Raw genomic sequence first — 16,691 nt, 5'->3', positions numbered from 1 at the left:
GGGAATAAGCCACAAAGTTAGAATTCTTTTAAAGAGAATCTGATTAAAACACTGTGCTTGGTTTTAAAAAGACTATTCTTAAAGCCTTCAGATACTTTAATTTCTCAGAGCTCTTCCTTTCTACATCCAGGTGTCAGGCATGTCTGTTTTTAGACCCCGGTGAAAGCCACTCTTTTTCTTCATTCATGAATTAGCAGACACAGGCTTAAAGCCTCTCCTTAGAGATTGCTTCAAAGGTTTCAAATTTCTCTAAGTGCTGCAGTCAATTAAATTTAAATAGTAATGCAAAAACAAACCCCACACACAAACAAAAAAATCCGCTATAAATGCCAGAAAAAAAAAAGGAAAAGTGATTTCAACAGAAACTATCATATGCCAGCTTCTTGACATTTATTAGATCACTTGAGTATCCATTTGAGTTATTTCATATTTTTGTAATAAAAAATAACAATGCAAAACACTGCTAGTTGGAAGGAAAACGAACTTACCCCTCTTTAGCAAACTTTCAGAAAGATGGTTAATTAGTAATAAAAAAAGAAACAGCGCAAATAAAAATTTAGATAAAAGGACATATGAGAAACTAAAAACTCAACTTATCATCCAAAAAAATCTCTGTGAAAACATACAGAAATAATAAGCCATCATGATATGATAGGATGGTCTAATAATTTGAATTATTGAATCTAGCAATTTGAATTATTCAGAGAGATAAAAGAAACATGAATTAAGGTAAAAACATTTTAAAGCTAAGCATTAAAAGTTTAAAGAAAATGTGTCTTGGAATTAGAAGACCTATATAAAGTCTCAGTATGAAGCTGGAAGTCGTGTTGCCTAAAAAATATAGCTTAGTTTATTTTTCTGGAAACAAACAAAAAGAAAATATACAACAAGAGAAAAACATAATATTGGCCTGAGTGATAGATAGTAGAGCAGGTAGGACACTTGCCTTGCATATATCCCAACGGGGTTCAATCCCTGGCATCATATTAGGTTCCCTGAACACAACAGGAGTAATTTCTAATTGCAGAGCCAGGAGTAACCCCTGAGCATCACCAGGTCTGACCTCCCAAAATAAAAACAACCTCCAATATTAATACCATGGTCCAAGATTAAAAAGAAGGAAGGAAAAATTATGACTTTTGGAAAGGGAATGAACTAAGCTCTGTGAAAATATTTTAGGTTTGTTATTACTGTATCATGATGACAATGATGATAATATTATTATTTTAAAACTAGGTTCCAAATTTTTTTCTTGTAGTTCACTCTAAATTCAGGGGTCCTTAAACTTTTTAAACAGGGGGCCAGTTCACTGTCCTTCAGACTGTTGGAGGGCCAGATTATAGTAAAAACAAAAATTATGAACAAATTTCTATGCACACTGCATATATCTTATTTAGAAGTGAAGAAACAAAATGGGAATAAATACAATATGTGGCCCGCGAGCCGTAGTTTGAAGACCCCTGCTAGATCAAATGAGAGTCTATATGAAAAAAAAATTGACAACTACAATTGTAATTCAAATATTCGTATTTGTTTCAGTTTAAATACAAAAAACAAAGGTAGGAAGAGATGGCTTTACTACTCAATAAGCTTATTCCAGTATAATTTTAGTTGATTAGGGAAACAACATAAAATGTACAACCCTATTGTATAGATCTAATGAGTCTTAACCCATGTCAGCTATACTGCTGGCTTCCTGAAAGGATTTAGTGTCAAGTGGCATAAACTTGAAGCTAAATGCAAAAGTCATCCACAGATTTCTGTGCTAGAAACACAAAGAAAGAAATTAGAGCAAAAAGAATTCAGGAATATTGACAGGGTTCCAAATTTATTTTTAGGTCTTGAGAAAAAAATTTCAGAATCACATGCTTACTTTCTTTCCTCATGTAAGTGCCTCATTCTGCTAGATTTTCTTGGGATCTCTAAAATGATTCATATCTATTAAATTAATTATGAGATTTAACTAACATGAAAAAGCTAGTTGTAGGCAAGCAGTACAAAGATGAGTAATGCTTTCCTGAAATATTTGAATAGAATAGCAAAGAGTTAAGAGCAATTGTTCTTTCCCTACTAAGAAAGATTTGAACTCTTGGTATTAACATTTGACAATGTTGTTCTTTTTAAAACATTTTTTTCAAGTAAGTCTTGCATTAATAAATAAATTTGGGCAGGGGATTATTTTGCCCAGCTAAACCTGAGTTGTGAGGACTTTTAGCTGAACATGGAGAAAGAGTAGGGATGAAAAGAGATGATAAACAATCTTTATAAACCACCTGTAGGAGTCACCCAAAGAAAAGAACAAATAACTTTTCTTTTCTGAAAGGGAACTTCTCATTCTCTTTTCAAAAGGGAACTTTTCATTTTCTAAGGAGTGCAAAGGAAACAACTTGAAGACATGGATTAGAGCTGTGATTTTTGGTAGCAGGTCTACAGACAGGTAGGTGTTGGTCTGCAAGGCATAAAAAGGTGGAAAATCCCTAGTTCAGGGAACTTCTTCCCATCTTCAAGTTTTCAATGCCAAACCTGGGCTTGACTTTTTTCCAGGGAGTCCCACCATCTGCCCCATTCACTATATACTGATAGTGTGTCCTCTAGTCTTCGTTATATTTCCTTTTTTTCCCTGTGTTTTCATATGATTATTCTGCTTCTTAATTCCAAAGGAAACTTGAGTCTATCAAACTCTGTTAGTTCTTCATTTTACCGTGAGACTAGAACTTTCCTTTCTTCATGGGACTAGAACTTTCCTAGGTGATCATAGCAATTATTCCCAGCATACAAAGTAATAACACAATCCAAGTGAACATAGTCTAGAGACTTAAAAGTGATATACCTCACGATGCAATTACAGTTACTAAATAATTATCATGGTATTAAATTTGCATATAGATTAAAAAAACTCATCTCCCTCTATACTTTATGAATCAAACAAGACATATTTTATAAAAGGTAGTAGTGCAGGGTAAAATATATTTATTATGTAGTAAATGTGTAAATATAAAGAATATTCCATTTTTATCAAGTATTGAGATAACACACAAATCTATTTGATCAGATTTTCCTGAAACTGATTCGATTAACTTATTTTTCTGAGGCAATAGTGAATACGCTGTCCTTACTTTTTGCTCTTTCTTGGAAAATATATCTTTCTGTGCAAATGTATAGCTTCAAGTTGTATAACTTCTTTGGGGATATCTTTTAGTTACTTTCCTTTATACGAGTGTATGCTGGCATCTAATTTCTTACAACCAAATGGATATTCTAATATGCCTACAAAGAAGGTTCTATCTGATTTTGCTTTCCCCATATCCCTCTGCTGGTCTTCTTAGATGATAAGAATGGTGACAATGGTAATAATATCCCTACATTATATTTTGAGGTACTAGATCATGCTGATGGGAAGGGAACTACTAATCTTCAATGGCATTATAAGTTCGCTTTAGCTTCTTTTGCTGAGCTAAATTGCTGAAAATTCACAAACAATTTGCGAAAATCATTCCACTTGACTTCCTGTGCTGCACATTTTGCCTTGTCATGGAACAGATTGTGTGTATGTTGTCTTTCTGTTAAGACCATCTGACCTTGGAAATGAGATGAAAACACACTAGACCAAGTGAGAAACTACTTAATACACAATTTCCTGTCTAGTCACAAATTTTAATGAAAAAAAATAAATATTTAAGATGGAAAAGTATGGTTAACAAATGTTTTAGCAGCTGCCTTTATCGCAATGATGAGATTTAGGAAGTGAACTGGAAGTTGGAGAAGATTGTGTCACCTGGCCAATATCTAAACTAGAACAGAGAGAGGGAATTCAGATGGCGGCAGGTAATCGTCGCTAGAACTATATTCATTTTTTTAACCCAAAACTTACTAGTAAAAACACTGAACATGTATCTGTTCTCCAATTTTAGGATCTAAGTCATCCTTGGTGGATTCAATTTTAATAATTTGATTTTACTATGGATAGATATAATTTCATTCCATAAAGGGGATAAAAATAATGAGGGGCAATTTGCATGAGTGAGACTTCTCACTAAAATTGTGCTCAAGGCCATAGTCCTAAAAAACAACCTTACAAAGGAAATACAGCAGAAAGTAACATCATTTTGTTCAGCATCATTCCATTAATAATACTGATGTGGAAAAAGAAAAGTTTGGTTTACATTAAACAAAAGGGCACTTGGGGCTGGAATGATAACACAGTGGGTAGGGCGCTTGCTTTGCACACAGCAGACTTTGGTTTGAATCCTGGCATCCCATATGGCCCCTGAGCCCACCAGGAGTGATTCCTGAGCACAGAGCCAGGAATAACCCCTGAACACCACCAGGTGTGGCTGAAAACAACCCACCACCACCAAAAAAAAAAGGGCATTAAAATCTCCAGTTTTGATAAATGCTGTTTATTTTTAATTTTTAATCTCTTCCTTTCTTCAGTACCACACAGATGGTCAAGGTAATCTCTGGTACCTTAGGGTCTCAGCAATTCCAGATCCATGAACCCTCACATTCAACTTCTTTCGTGGCTGGAATCCTTGGTACCCTGACCACTTGAGCAATGCTTAGGAATGTCCTCCCAAATTAAAGTTTTAATTTCCTAAAACTTATCAATAACACTAGGTGGAGGTCTATATTGTGTATTTATAGATAATGGTTATCTGGCTTTACTCTGACTGTTCTCCATTATTTGCCATTCTAACATCAGAAGAGATTTCACTTTACACAAGTTGGCCACTTAAGTCTTTCTGATTCAGTTATACTTAAGGAAAATGGCAGAGTGAGTCTCTCTGTTATGGCTTAAGATACAAGGGCCATTTTACCCAGTGGTTCTTGGGACTCACTAAGGCTGCTTCTAGTGATACTGGTGTGTGTGTATGTGTGTGTTTGGGGAACCATGAGGTGTTGAGGGGCCTTAAACTAAAATCAACTACATGCATGGCATGTGCCTCAATCTCTGTACTGTCTTAGTCATCTGAGTGTACCATTTAAGAAAAATAAATGACTATGATTTTATTTAATAGAGCCTAAGTTGTTGCTTCTTTTCCTTACATTTTACATATTTTGTTAGAATTAAAGACTTAGCAAAGGGCCATGCTTTTTTTTTTAAATCAGATACACTTAGTGTTTAGCATCTCCAATAATTGCTTTTATTGAAAAAGTAACATTTAATCATCCAGAGGAAATATATGAAGTCTATTTTATCATAGTTGATCAAATTCAGCAAACATAATAACTTCACTAAATTCAGTTTGCCAAGCCAGGACAAGAATTCCCAAACACAACAAACAAAATAGATCAATGTTAAGAAAGAAATGCACATTATTGTTTAAGCTAAAAAATGTAATTGTTTGGGCATAAATTTATCCTCTTAATCTGGAATCTCCAATTCTGACAAACTATATACTTCTCATAGGCTGTGTGTTACATGCTATATTTCAACTGACAAATGAGAATAGTAAGGTAATAAGTATAACCAACTTGCTGGCAGTCAGACACTTTGGTAACTAATATGTGAGAATCCATAAGACAGAGAACATTTTCTTCTAAAAAACTACAACTCCAAGGTTTAGCTAACATTATTCTTCTAACACACTGTGACAATAATGCTCTTATTTCCCATCATGTATTATCAACTAGGATCAATAATTTCACCTAATGAGGTTATATTTCTTTTCGAATTGCATAGTAACCTTGTGTAAAAGTATTTATTTCTTAGGAAATGACTCTATAGATTTAATCAGATTTTCAGGGGAATTTGAAATGTTTGAATGTCAACCCCAAATGAGCAAAAACGAATCTGCATAAATAAGAATTATCAAAACTGCTGGGGGTGGGAGTGGGTCAGAGGTCTAGTCAGTTCTACTGTAACAAACCTTCCCCACTCTGGAATGGTGTCATCCTGGAGAAACTGTTAAAGTGGAGATTTAGAGATGTTCTAAAGGAAAAATGGATAATTTACATGCCATCAAATTGAAAGCAGCTTTTGTGCTTTACAGGATACTACCAAGAAAGAGACAAAGTCAATAGACTGCATCTGATGATGGCCTAGTATCTAGAATATTTAAGGAACTGCTACAATTAAACAATAAAAGAAAACCCAATTTTAAATGAGTAAAGAATTTGAATAGCCATTATCTCAGAGAAGACAAAAAAATGGTCAAGAAACACACAAAAAATGACCAACATTTTGAGCATTTGAGTGATGGAGCAGGAAAGAATAGAAGAAAGAAAGAAGAAAGAAAGGAAGGAAGGAAGAAGAAAGGAGGAAAGAAAGAAAGAAAGAAAGAAGAAAGAAAGAAAGAAAGAAAGAAAGAAAGAAAGAAAGAAAGAAAGAAAGAAAGAAAGAAAGAAAGAAGAAAGAAAGAAAGAAGGGAAGAAAGAGGGCCCAGAGAGATAGCACAGCGGCGTTTGCCTTGCAAGCAGCCGATCCAGGACCAAAGGTGGTTGGTTCGAATCCCGGTGTCCCATATGGTCCCCTGTGCCTGCCAGGAGTTATTTCTGAGCAGACAGCCAGGAGTAACCCCTGAGCAATGCGGGATGTGCCCCCCGCCCAAAAGAAAGAAAGAAAGAAAGAAAGGAAGGAAGGAAGGAAGGAAGGAAGGAAGGAAGGAAGGAAGGAAGGAAGGAAGGAAGGAAGGAAGGAAGGAAGGAAGGAAGGAAGGAAGGAAAGAAAAAAGAAAAAAGAAAGAAGAAAGAAAGAAAGAAAGAAAGAAAGAAAGAAAGAAAGAAAGAAAGAAAGAAAGAAAGAAAGAAAGAAAAAGGAAGATCAGTATCATTGTGAACCAAGCCCACAATGACATACTATTTTGCACACACTAAATGGTTATAGTAAAAATGAAGTATTGACGAAGTGTAGATGATGTTTTCCCATTCATTTGGTGAAGGAATGTGAATTGTGCAGCCACTTTAGAAAAGTGTGGCATTTCTTCAAAAAGTTTGACATAGAGTGACTATATAGCCCAGCTATTCACTCCTAGGTATATAGTCAAGATAGTTAAAATTAAGAACAATTTTACATGAATATTCATGATAGCATCATTCATACAAGCTAAAAAGTGAAAACAACTCAAATGCTATCAAATAAACTGACAAAATGTGAGACAGAATATCTCATAGAGTAGGATATTATTTGGTCTCAAAAGTGGAAAGAAACACATATATGCTACAATATGTATGAATCTTGAAAATATTCAACCACATCTTAAAAGGCCACCTATTCAACAATTTCATTTATATAAAATATTGAGAATTGGCAAAACCTTAGCCGCAGAAAGTAGATCTGTTATTATTCAGAAGGTGAGATTATTAAAGAGTAAGAGTTTCTTCTTTGGATAAAGAAAATGCCTTATAATTGACAGTAATGGACTCATAACTTTCTGAATATACTAAAAGCAATAAAATTAAAGAAAAGATGAATGTTATGCAATGTAAGCTATATATTAATTTTAGTGGGGTTTGGATCACACTTGGTGCTGCTCAGGGGTTACTCCTAGCTCTGTGCTCAGATATTGCTCCTGGCAGGTTCACAGGCTTGGGGGACCATATGGGATGCCAGGAATCGAACCCAGGTGACCCTGGGTTGGTTGCGTACAAGGCAAACACCCTACCACTGTGCTATAAATTTTAAAAAGATGCTTAGGGTGAAAAAGTCTAGGAAAATAGAATTCTGGAAAGACTGAACTAAAAGTGATTTTAGTAAACTTTAGAGATCTCACACACACACACACACACACACACACAAAATAGAAGTTTTTTAAGAGGCTCTGCAAAGGCTAAGAGATAGTTCAGAGTAGGTTGTTGGGTGGTGAATAAAAATCAAAAGGTTTGAGAGACAAGGTATTTTGGGCTCAGAGTACCCTCTTTCTTAAACTTCTGCCCCTCAACTTTATTCAAAGCAGTTCTAATTTTATTTGTATCATCTGATAGCCTCCTTGGTAAAATATGAAGAAATAGGCCTGCAGCTAAAAATAGTTTGAACAAATGTAGAATATGCTCTCCCTATTTTCAGATAAAAAGTTGCAACATAACTTCATCAAATTCAGTTTGCAAATTAGGACTTCTTAAGAATTTAGGGGCCGGATTGGTAGCACAGCAGTAGGGTGTTTGCCTTACATGTGTGGCCAACACAGGACGAACACCGGTTTGATTCCCGGCATCCCATATGTTTCTCGAACCTGACAGGAGCGATTTCTGAGTGCAGAGCCAGGAATAACCTATTAGTGCCACTGGATGCAGCCCCAAAACCCGAAACACCCAAACAAACAAAAAAGAAGAATTTAGGTACCTGGACACTGAGTCAAACACTTCTTTCTCAGGACTTTTCTTTCATGCCCAAGCTCTCCTTCATCCATAGCCTGGATATTGCATCTCCTTAGCAACTATTCTAAAAGTGTGGTCTCCAAAATGACGGGAAGATTCCCCCATCACAAGGAATTTATCAGAAACTCGAATTCCTAAACCACACCTCAGACCTGATCAGAAATGCCTGGGGAGGGGTTGGGGGGGGGATAAGCTCACATTTAGGTTTTAAGGAACTCATTTGGAGAAGTCTGATACACACTGAAATTTGAAAACCACTGCTGCAGATCATTTGCAAGTAGAAGTTAAGGAGAACCTAAAACCTCTGCAACAGAGCATTGTGCTCAGAAAAGAACCCTCAGGGATGGAGTGCTCCTAGAGTGGGTAGGAGGCTTGCCTTGTAAGCAAACCTTGCTTGCAGCAGACCTGGGTTAGATTCTGCATGACATATAGTCCTCTAAACACCACCAGGAGAAATTCCTGAGTGCAGAGCCAGGAGTGACAGTTGAGGATCACTGGGTGTGGCCCCCAAACAAAAACAAAAGGTAAGACAAATAAAAGAACCCTTGGGGGGAAATGTCCTGACAAGAAAAATCATTCTGGAACAGAAGCTATCAGGGATAGATGGCTGAGGATTGAAGAAGGTGAGAGAGGAGAAACAAAGTTGGAGATGATCTTGCCAGAAAGAGAATACCACTCATCCACACTTTAAAATGGAAAGTGCAGAGAGAGAGAGAGAAAAATAAATAACGAATAAGGAACAAATATAATTTAGTAAAAATTCTGAACATATAAGGCTGGTATTGAAAGATCGGATTTAGGAGCAATTTATGCCAATTGGCAACAACATGAGAGTTGCCAGAAATGTTTCTGAATTAATTTTAAATTGGTATATGAATATCTAGCTGGCTTAAGGCCATCAGAGAAAAATGATCATGATAGTCTTTAATCAAGCCCAAGTTGCTGTTTCTTTCTCCTTTACATTTTAAATATCACTTTGGAATTGGAAACTTAGCAAAGGACTAAACTTTTGGTCAGGGAACATTCACAATCAACTCAGTTTAAGGAAAATTAAGGCCTGTGAATTTTTTGAAATTCAGAATCTGCTGGCTGAGGAAGCAGGGTGATCTAACTGGGAAGCAGGAGGATCTAACATTAAATATCCTGGCAGTTGGTTTGATGCAGGAAAAAGAACTCTCCTGCTGTCCAGATGTTCCAAGTGCAAAGACACACTTCAAATGTGAAAATAACTGGCGTTCTGGCAAACAGATCTGTTGAAGATACCAGCCTAATAAACAGGGTCATCAAATGTCATTAACTTAAAGGAACTTTACGGCAACCTCAGCTCCACCTCAGAATTATTTCCAAAATACTGGTATTCTCATTGGAGTGTATGTCTCAGAAATTTACTTAACAAACTGATATCAAATAGTAATCTGTGGCTTTAATCTACAAATGTTAGAGTATATTTTTGAAATTAACAGACTAGTGTAGATGGAAGGAATTTGTGAAGGTTTATTCTACACATTCAATGGAGGGGGGAAAGGATGCATATATATATGTATATATATATATTTAAAAAATTTTTTTTACCTCTTGGCCCATTTCCATGCTGCAAAGTTTTGTTGATTGAGCTTTGGCATCAACCATAACATTAAACATGGTGCATATTGACTGTGGGACTCGAAAATCTGTTGATCGACTGGTTTTTTGCAGCTTAACTTCAAATGCAATCCTGGTTCTATTAAAACAAAGTAGTAAAAGACCAATTCAGCATTCAGATGGCAGCAGGTGGAAGAAACATTTTCTGAGAGGTCAGTGAAAAAGGAAAATTGAAGGCTGTAATCAGTTTCAATCGACAATGACTTCACATGTGTTCTTTTTTAAAATGAGTTGTCCAACTAAGGAAGGTCTATTCATGGATATAGCCAAGTAAGCCCTGCCTTTCTCTGGAACACCTGTAGCTTGGTATATTTCTGTCTATAATTTATGGTCTAGGGAGAATCCTAATTACAGGAAGATGAACGAATTAACAAAACCCCAATAATAGCATCATTGCATATGTAAGTTCTCTCATATTAGTAACTACTTTGAATCACTGAATTAAAAAAAGAATGTTCTAATATTAAAAAAATCTTAAAATTAGCAAAATCTTATATGCATCCTTTCCCCTTCCTTTGAAAAAGACTAAAGTTAAAATTAAAAACCACAATTAGCTTACTATAGGACAAAAACATAGATGACTATTTTTGGGAGAGTGAAATTAGAAATAGAAATATTTGGGTGTTTGTTTTTGATTTAAATATCAATGTATTATTTTACAATAGATTATATTAGTTTAATAATTAAAATGGTAAATATGCATATCAATTTAAGACTAGTGTAATGTTAGTTACAGAACTCATAAATTATGATCCTGACTACTCACTATTTACTCGCATGACCTTCTGTCATGTCCAGTAGGCAAGACCTCTAATCTTTGATATCAGAATTGCAAGTTATATTTTAAAGGTCCCAGGGAAGTAGGTCACATCATCATGTCATAAAGAAAAGCATCTGGTTAGTAAGTAGGAGTTTTTATTAATGCTCTTTTCAGCATTGTTCACTGCTAATGTTTTGAGATCCACGAAGCCTCAAGAAAGCATTGCTTTAAGAGGTAGGTATTTGTAGCAGTTTTCCAAGTGCATAGGAGGGACCACACAGCTAGTTAGCTTAGGAAATGATGCCAGCTTGCTAACACACCCTGAGTGCATGCAGGGAAGCCAAGTATAATTTCTAAGGTTGGAAGCCCAGTTCTTAAGGGAAAAAAAAACTTAAAAAACCTCACTCCTATATATTATATGATCATCTTAAAGATAAACGTATCTTGGCTTCTAAAGACTCCATGTACTGAAGTAGTTTTCTAATCATGATGATCATTTTAAGCTCCACCGAAAATACATCCTTTTCTGGAGTTATGGAATGGGGGCCTAGTGGAGACAGAGTTGGATCGAGATCTCTGTGCTGATCTTTGGAGGTTTATGTGCCAGTTCCGGCCCCATTTGAGAAATGAAAATGCTAAATCGCTCCCTTAGGATGAAGTAGTCATCTTCTGTTTTCACGGGAGAGCTGTTCATAGTCCTTGGCGTATGGGGCTGTGAAAAGAGGAAGCTGAATGCTGATTTATTATGCCTGAGAGGGCTCTATGGGACCACAAGTCAAGAACAGAGAAGTCACTTAAGCCAACTCCCATTCCTTGAGTTGGGCTGTCTTGTTTTGTTGGGAGCACTGTAACTTAATTACTAAAATATAAGTCTTTAACTTTTATGAACGGAATAATTGACATTTCTTACATGTTTGGAAATTTGCAATGCCTTATTTTGGCATTGCATATTTATATCTATGAAATAAAGTCTTTACTATATTGTCCTTCTAGAACAAAGGAAAACAATGATTCTAGGCGCAATTAATTCAGATTCTATGTCCAAGAAATTTGTCATGCTTTATGTGCTGAAGCTGGCAGCCTAGAGGCGATTTACCTCTTTCGTGGCTGTATTACACCAGGAGCTCCATTTAAAGGAGGGAAGAATAGAACTTTAATGTCTAGAGTCAGGTTGTGTGCAGTTGGCTCACTTCTATTATTAAGAGATTTATTTAAAATTCTACATTTTAGCAAACATGATGCTGAGAGCAGGGAAGGATTAAGATAGCAAAATAAAAATATACACCCTGTCCTTGAATAACTCCTATTCTTTACGGTTAGTGTGGCTTATAGTAGCTGATTTACAGAGATACATGATAAGAGATAGAAGTTGCACCATTTTCCTTTCTAGGCCTTTTGCTCTGTGTATCTATTTGTTTTTCTCAAATGTCTGGCTTCCCAGAAACAGTATCCATATCTTTCTGCATAACTCTGTAGACAGATCAGGAGCCAGTAAGTCTTAATTCCCAGGCATTACAGTCCCTCACACAGAATGAGAAGAACTTTTCACTACAGAGAAAGTTCCCTGCCAGAAAATTTTGGTGAAATGTATTGGGCAGAAGAGTTGCTTTTTCTAAAACTGATAGAGACTCTTTAAGAGATGGTGAATTTCCAACTGATGGAAATTTTTGACCTTGAGTTTGAGAAATCTCCTTGTTTGGGTTCTAAAAGTGGGAGAAAAAAGCAAAATACAAAATCAGAAGTGAATACTTCAAGCTTCCAGAAGGACTATCAGACACCTGCCAGGGTTCCTCATAGCTCGCAGTTCCTCTACCAGTTTCTGCTGACACCCTCACCTACCTGGGGTTGCCTTGTTCTTTTGCCCTTTTGGTTTCTGGATCTGGTGCTTTTATTTCTCTTTTCTTCTTCCAAAATTTAAAGCGATGAATTCAAAGCACACCCACCAACCCAGCCAACCATCAGCCACATCAGCCACAACTGATCCATCAACTAAACTACACCACATCTGGAGACCTGGAGGGGCCCATGCAGCCTGTGGGTCATTTTTATATTTTGAATGGGGAGAAAATAATAGAACAGTTTTGAACTGGAAAAGGAACTTGGATGTGTGTCTGGGGAAAGACAAGGTGATGATAATGATGGTAAATCAGAATAATTTCAATCCTGTCTTTGATATACAAATATGGATATTCTATGAGGGAAAGGATACTGGTCTCTCATTTTGCATGGAATGTTAATAACTTAGTATTATATCTAGTTATTAGGAGGAATTCAATTTTTGTTGAATGGATACATATTGCTTTAATTTTTTTCCTCCTAACCTTCAAGTGCAGGCCTACATGCCGTATGCCACAGTGATAGGCCATTTGTAGGTAATTAAAATGTATGTTTAACATCACTTATTTGTCCAATGAATGATTTACATTTTTATACACTTTGAAATATGCAACAACTTCCTGGCTTTTAGGCAGTGCATAGTCATATAGATGAGATAATAATGATATCTTGTTAGACTTTGGGCAAGTTAACTAGTAATTGGTATATAATATATGCTCAGCTCATAATTAAGACGTGAATGACCCTTTGAGGTCCTATTCAAAATACAGGAAAACAATGAGGTCCCTGCTATATATAGAAGATATTCTGCTAATGGACATAGATTCTTTACTCTGTAGCTAAGTAAAAAAACAAAACAAAAACAAAAACAAAAATAAAACAGCTCTATTTGGGCCGAATTTGTGGCAGATATAAAAGGTGAGGAGAGTCTTGCTTTGTTGGGAGGGGTTAATCACATCCATCTAGCTTGAAAAAGTAAATTTTTACCTAAACCTTCAGATTGTAATTAATTGAACCACTACAGCTAACTTTAAAAAGTTGTGTGTTTTTTTTTTAAATCTTCAGCTAATAAAAGAGTGGCTGTCAATCATTTTCAGATTCAGTGTTTAGTGAGAAGGCAGGAAGAGCCAGTCAGACACCTATGCTTACCTTTTGACACAAGACTCAATCATGTCACTTGCCATCAGCTTTAGCCTTTGTTCTAAGTGCTTTCCAAACTCTTCTTCGGGCCAGTGTAAGTCCCGAATAAAGGTCTGAAGTGCGTCAAGTTTCCAGAACAGATCTTCTGAAGTGCCTGATCCATTACTAGCAGGATAAAAATCAGAAATCAGGAATTACCACTGGGCTTGGTTTTTGAAAAGACTGACACAAAGACAAGTGGGTGCTAGAAGGCTTAAGGCAAACAGGGGCTTCAACATACAAACGACGCATGTTGGTGGTTGAGGTGGGGGGCAGTCTCCACCGGCAGATTTTGAGTTTTACCATACGTGACTTAGTTTGCTTTGTTCTGCCAATTGTTTCAGACCAGCGAGAAGTCCGAAGAACATACCACTAAGATAATGGTGTATGGTAAAAATCAGCCTTCTTTAAATAACCACATTAACACATGTGATGATTTGAACGAAGGCCACGCACCAGGAGAAATCATCTCAACGAATAATAACTACATGGTAACATGCAGTTATTAAGATTCAGAGGTTCATGCATTTCCCCAGCTCCCCAGCAGAGTGGAGGTCTCTTGGAGATTGCGCAAGACTTTCCGCTTTAAAAGGACAGTGCTAACAAAGTGGTGAGCGAGGACTGCTTTCTCTCTTGAAGAGCTGGAAAGAAACAGGAGTGACTCAAATGGACACAAGTACACTGGATACCTTGAATCCAAGATTCTTGTTCTATTTGGTTTTTATCCCAATTTTCATAAACCAGCCTATTGCATAGGCAGCCCCAGAATGCGGTGAAGAAGGTGGGTGGTGTGGGGAAGTGAGTGGACAAGGGATATTTGCAAAACATTAGGGCTCCAAATCTGAGCTCGTTTTGACCATTGAACCATCTTACCCAGTCCTCTGTACAGATGGAGAAATTTATCATGACTCCCTTCTGTACAATGATATATAAGAAACTTTTACCTGGGGCATCCATGAAAAGCCTGTGTATAGGAAATGCTCCATGTCTTACCCTCTTGCCCTTCTCTGGCTGGCTTTCTCTTTTGTAAGAATCCCATTTGGAACTCTGAAGGGTGGCCGCCCCCAACCCCCTTCCTCGCATACCACTAATGCTAACACGGTAATTTATAAAATGTCCAACACACCATGCATTACCACTTGTTCTGACATCGTCTATAGAAACAGATGAGAGTGGGTGTTTCTATTGTGACAGATGCCAGCTGCATTGAATTAATGCTTCAGAGAGAAATATAGCTAGTGCATAAATGCATACACAGCTACTGCGGGGTGGGGAGGGGGCAAACTCCCAACATGCCAAGAGGGAAGCCTACTACGGCCTGGACCAACAGGATCATGTTTTCAAAGACAGACCAGTCTGAGGTCAGTACGTAGATATATCTGACATGAAGGAGCAAGTAACATGGAAACACATCCTTAAAATGAAAGATAGCAAAGGAGAAAACTGGAATTATGAAAAGATATAGAATCAGGCATTTCCTGGCGGGTGACTGAGCATCTATGCCTTCTTTTCAGAAACTACCTTAAGTATTGTTCAAGAATGAGGGAATGCATAGTTTTTCTGTGACAATTCATCCTTCCCCCTCAACCCTTTCCTAATCTTGGGAAAAAGAAACCCCAACTTTTTCTAGTCTAAACCCCGTTTTGGAACTGCATGGTTGTATGTTTTAAATCATTAAGTACATATGAATGCAATAATTGGTATTTATTACAACAACATTTTGACACCCATCTGGTTTCAGAGTTTCAAAAATTCTTCTAGGGATTTTTTTTTTCTTTGAAGAGCTTATTATTAAGTTTTGACATGAGGAAAAGAATATTTTCTTTTTATTTTTAAGATAAACTGTTAATGTTAAGGCAATAGCACCAAGATTATTTTGATTGCTGAGCAGTTACCAAAATGTGTTTCCACTCGTGCCTTAATTAATCGAACAGAGACCATTATCTGCTTTATTACAATGTCTTGATTCATATCTTTTCAAAAACATTTTCACAGAGCATGCACAGAAGAGGCTTTCAGATAAATTTTTTAAAAATTTGAACAGCTATGACCTAATCTAACTTTGGCTAGAGTCATCTTAGCATGGATATGATTTATGCAGTTTAGAAAATTTATTTTCGGCTATCAACTTTTCAAGGTTTTAAATCATCTTTAAAAATAGAATCAGACACAATGACCATCAGATTTCATTGTGAACTTGTGTGTGAATGCAGGTTTTAAAAAAATATCAGGCAGCTTTGAAGGAGCCAAGTAGAGCAATCGTTTTAATATCCCATCCCCTACCTGTATCACTGAGAAATAGAAAAATATTGAGGGCCATCTTGATGAATGTGATATTGAGATTTCAAAACATCACTGCCTGTTTCAGATCATTTTTTATTCCTTTGATAATAACACTTTCCTTTGAAAATGTGCCAATTTATTCTTTCAAGAAAAAGCTTATCTGGCCTATAATTAGCTATGGTCTAAGAAAAGGATCAAAGGAGGGTATAGAATCGCTAAACCTTATTGCACTTATTAAATCATGCACGTGGTTCTAATTTAATTTCCCTAAGGTAGGATGTAGGGATGCTAAGTCTTCTTGCTAGGCAAAAAGGAGGAAGATTCATTTTTCTAAGTCAGAAAGCATGGTTGGTTATTCAACCTCCATCCCTGCAAATTGCTAACTTTAAGAGGTCGCCCAGATTCAAGAAAAACATACTATCATACACTCCTGACAATTTGCATGCATGAATGTAAAGAAGTGACTCTACTCAGTTCAGATGATAGGACTAGCCAAAACTTTTAGTTATTTGCTGTTCCAGTCTTACATTCTCAAATTTAGAAATCTGCATGTTAACTTGATCTCAGTGGCTCCCTACCTTGTTATAAACTTGGAGTGTAACTTTACATATAATTTACATCACAAAGGTCTGATCCATTCAGATACTTTCAGTTGGCTCTGATTATGCTGCTATTT

At 36.5% G+C, this 16,691-nt stretch overlaps 1 protein-coding gene and 1 long non-coding RNA gene across 5 annotated transcripts in view; both read right to left on the bottom strand.

Moving 5' to 3' along the window:
- The window catches only part of CADPS (calcium dependent secretion activator), a 569,958-nt gene that overhangs the window by 91,636 nt on the left and 461,631 nt on the right, over nucleotides 1-16,691 (bottom strand). For all 4 annotated transcript variants that reach the window (XM_049777276.1, XM_049777275.1, XM_049777273.1 and 1 more), the window contains 2 exons: nucleotides 13,703-13,858; nucleotides 9,889-10,036 (listed from right to left, as the gene is read on the bottom strand). In XM_049777276.1, coding sequence (XP_049633233.1) covers nucleotides 9,889-10,036; nucleotides 13,703-13,858 — 304 coding nt within the window. The remainder of the gene's footprint in view (nucleotides 1-9,888; nucleotides 10,037-13,702; nucleotides 13,859-16,691) is intronic.
- LOC126013997 (uncharacterized) lies at nucleotides 11,699-12,090 on the bottom strand. The gene is made up of 2 exons (XR_007497559.1): nucleotides 12,032-12,090; nucleotides 11,699-11,813 (listed from the first exon to the last, which is right to left on the bottom strand). It is a non-coding gene; the product is annotated as an uncharacterized LOC126013997 (long non-coding RNA).

Source organism: Suncus etruscus, chromosome 7, assembly GCF_024139225.1.
Source record: "Suncus etruscus isolate mSunEtr1 chromosome 7, mSunEtr1.pri.cur, whole genome shotgun sequence".
Lineage (NCBI taxonomy): Eukaryota > Metazoa > Chordata > Mammalia > Eulipotyphla > Soricidae > Suncus > Suncus etruscus.
Note: the sequence above shows the minus strand (reverse complement) of the source record. Positions and strands in the feature narration are given on the sequence as shown.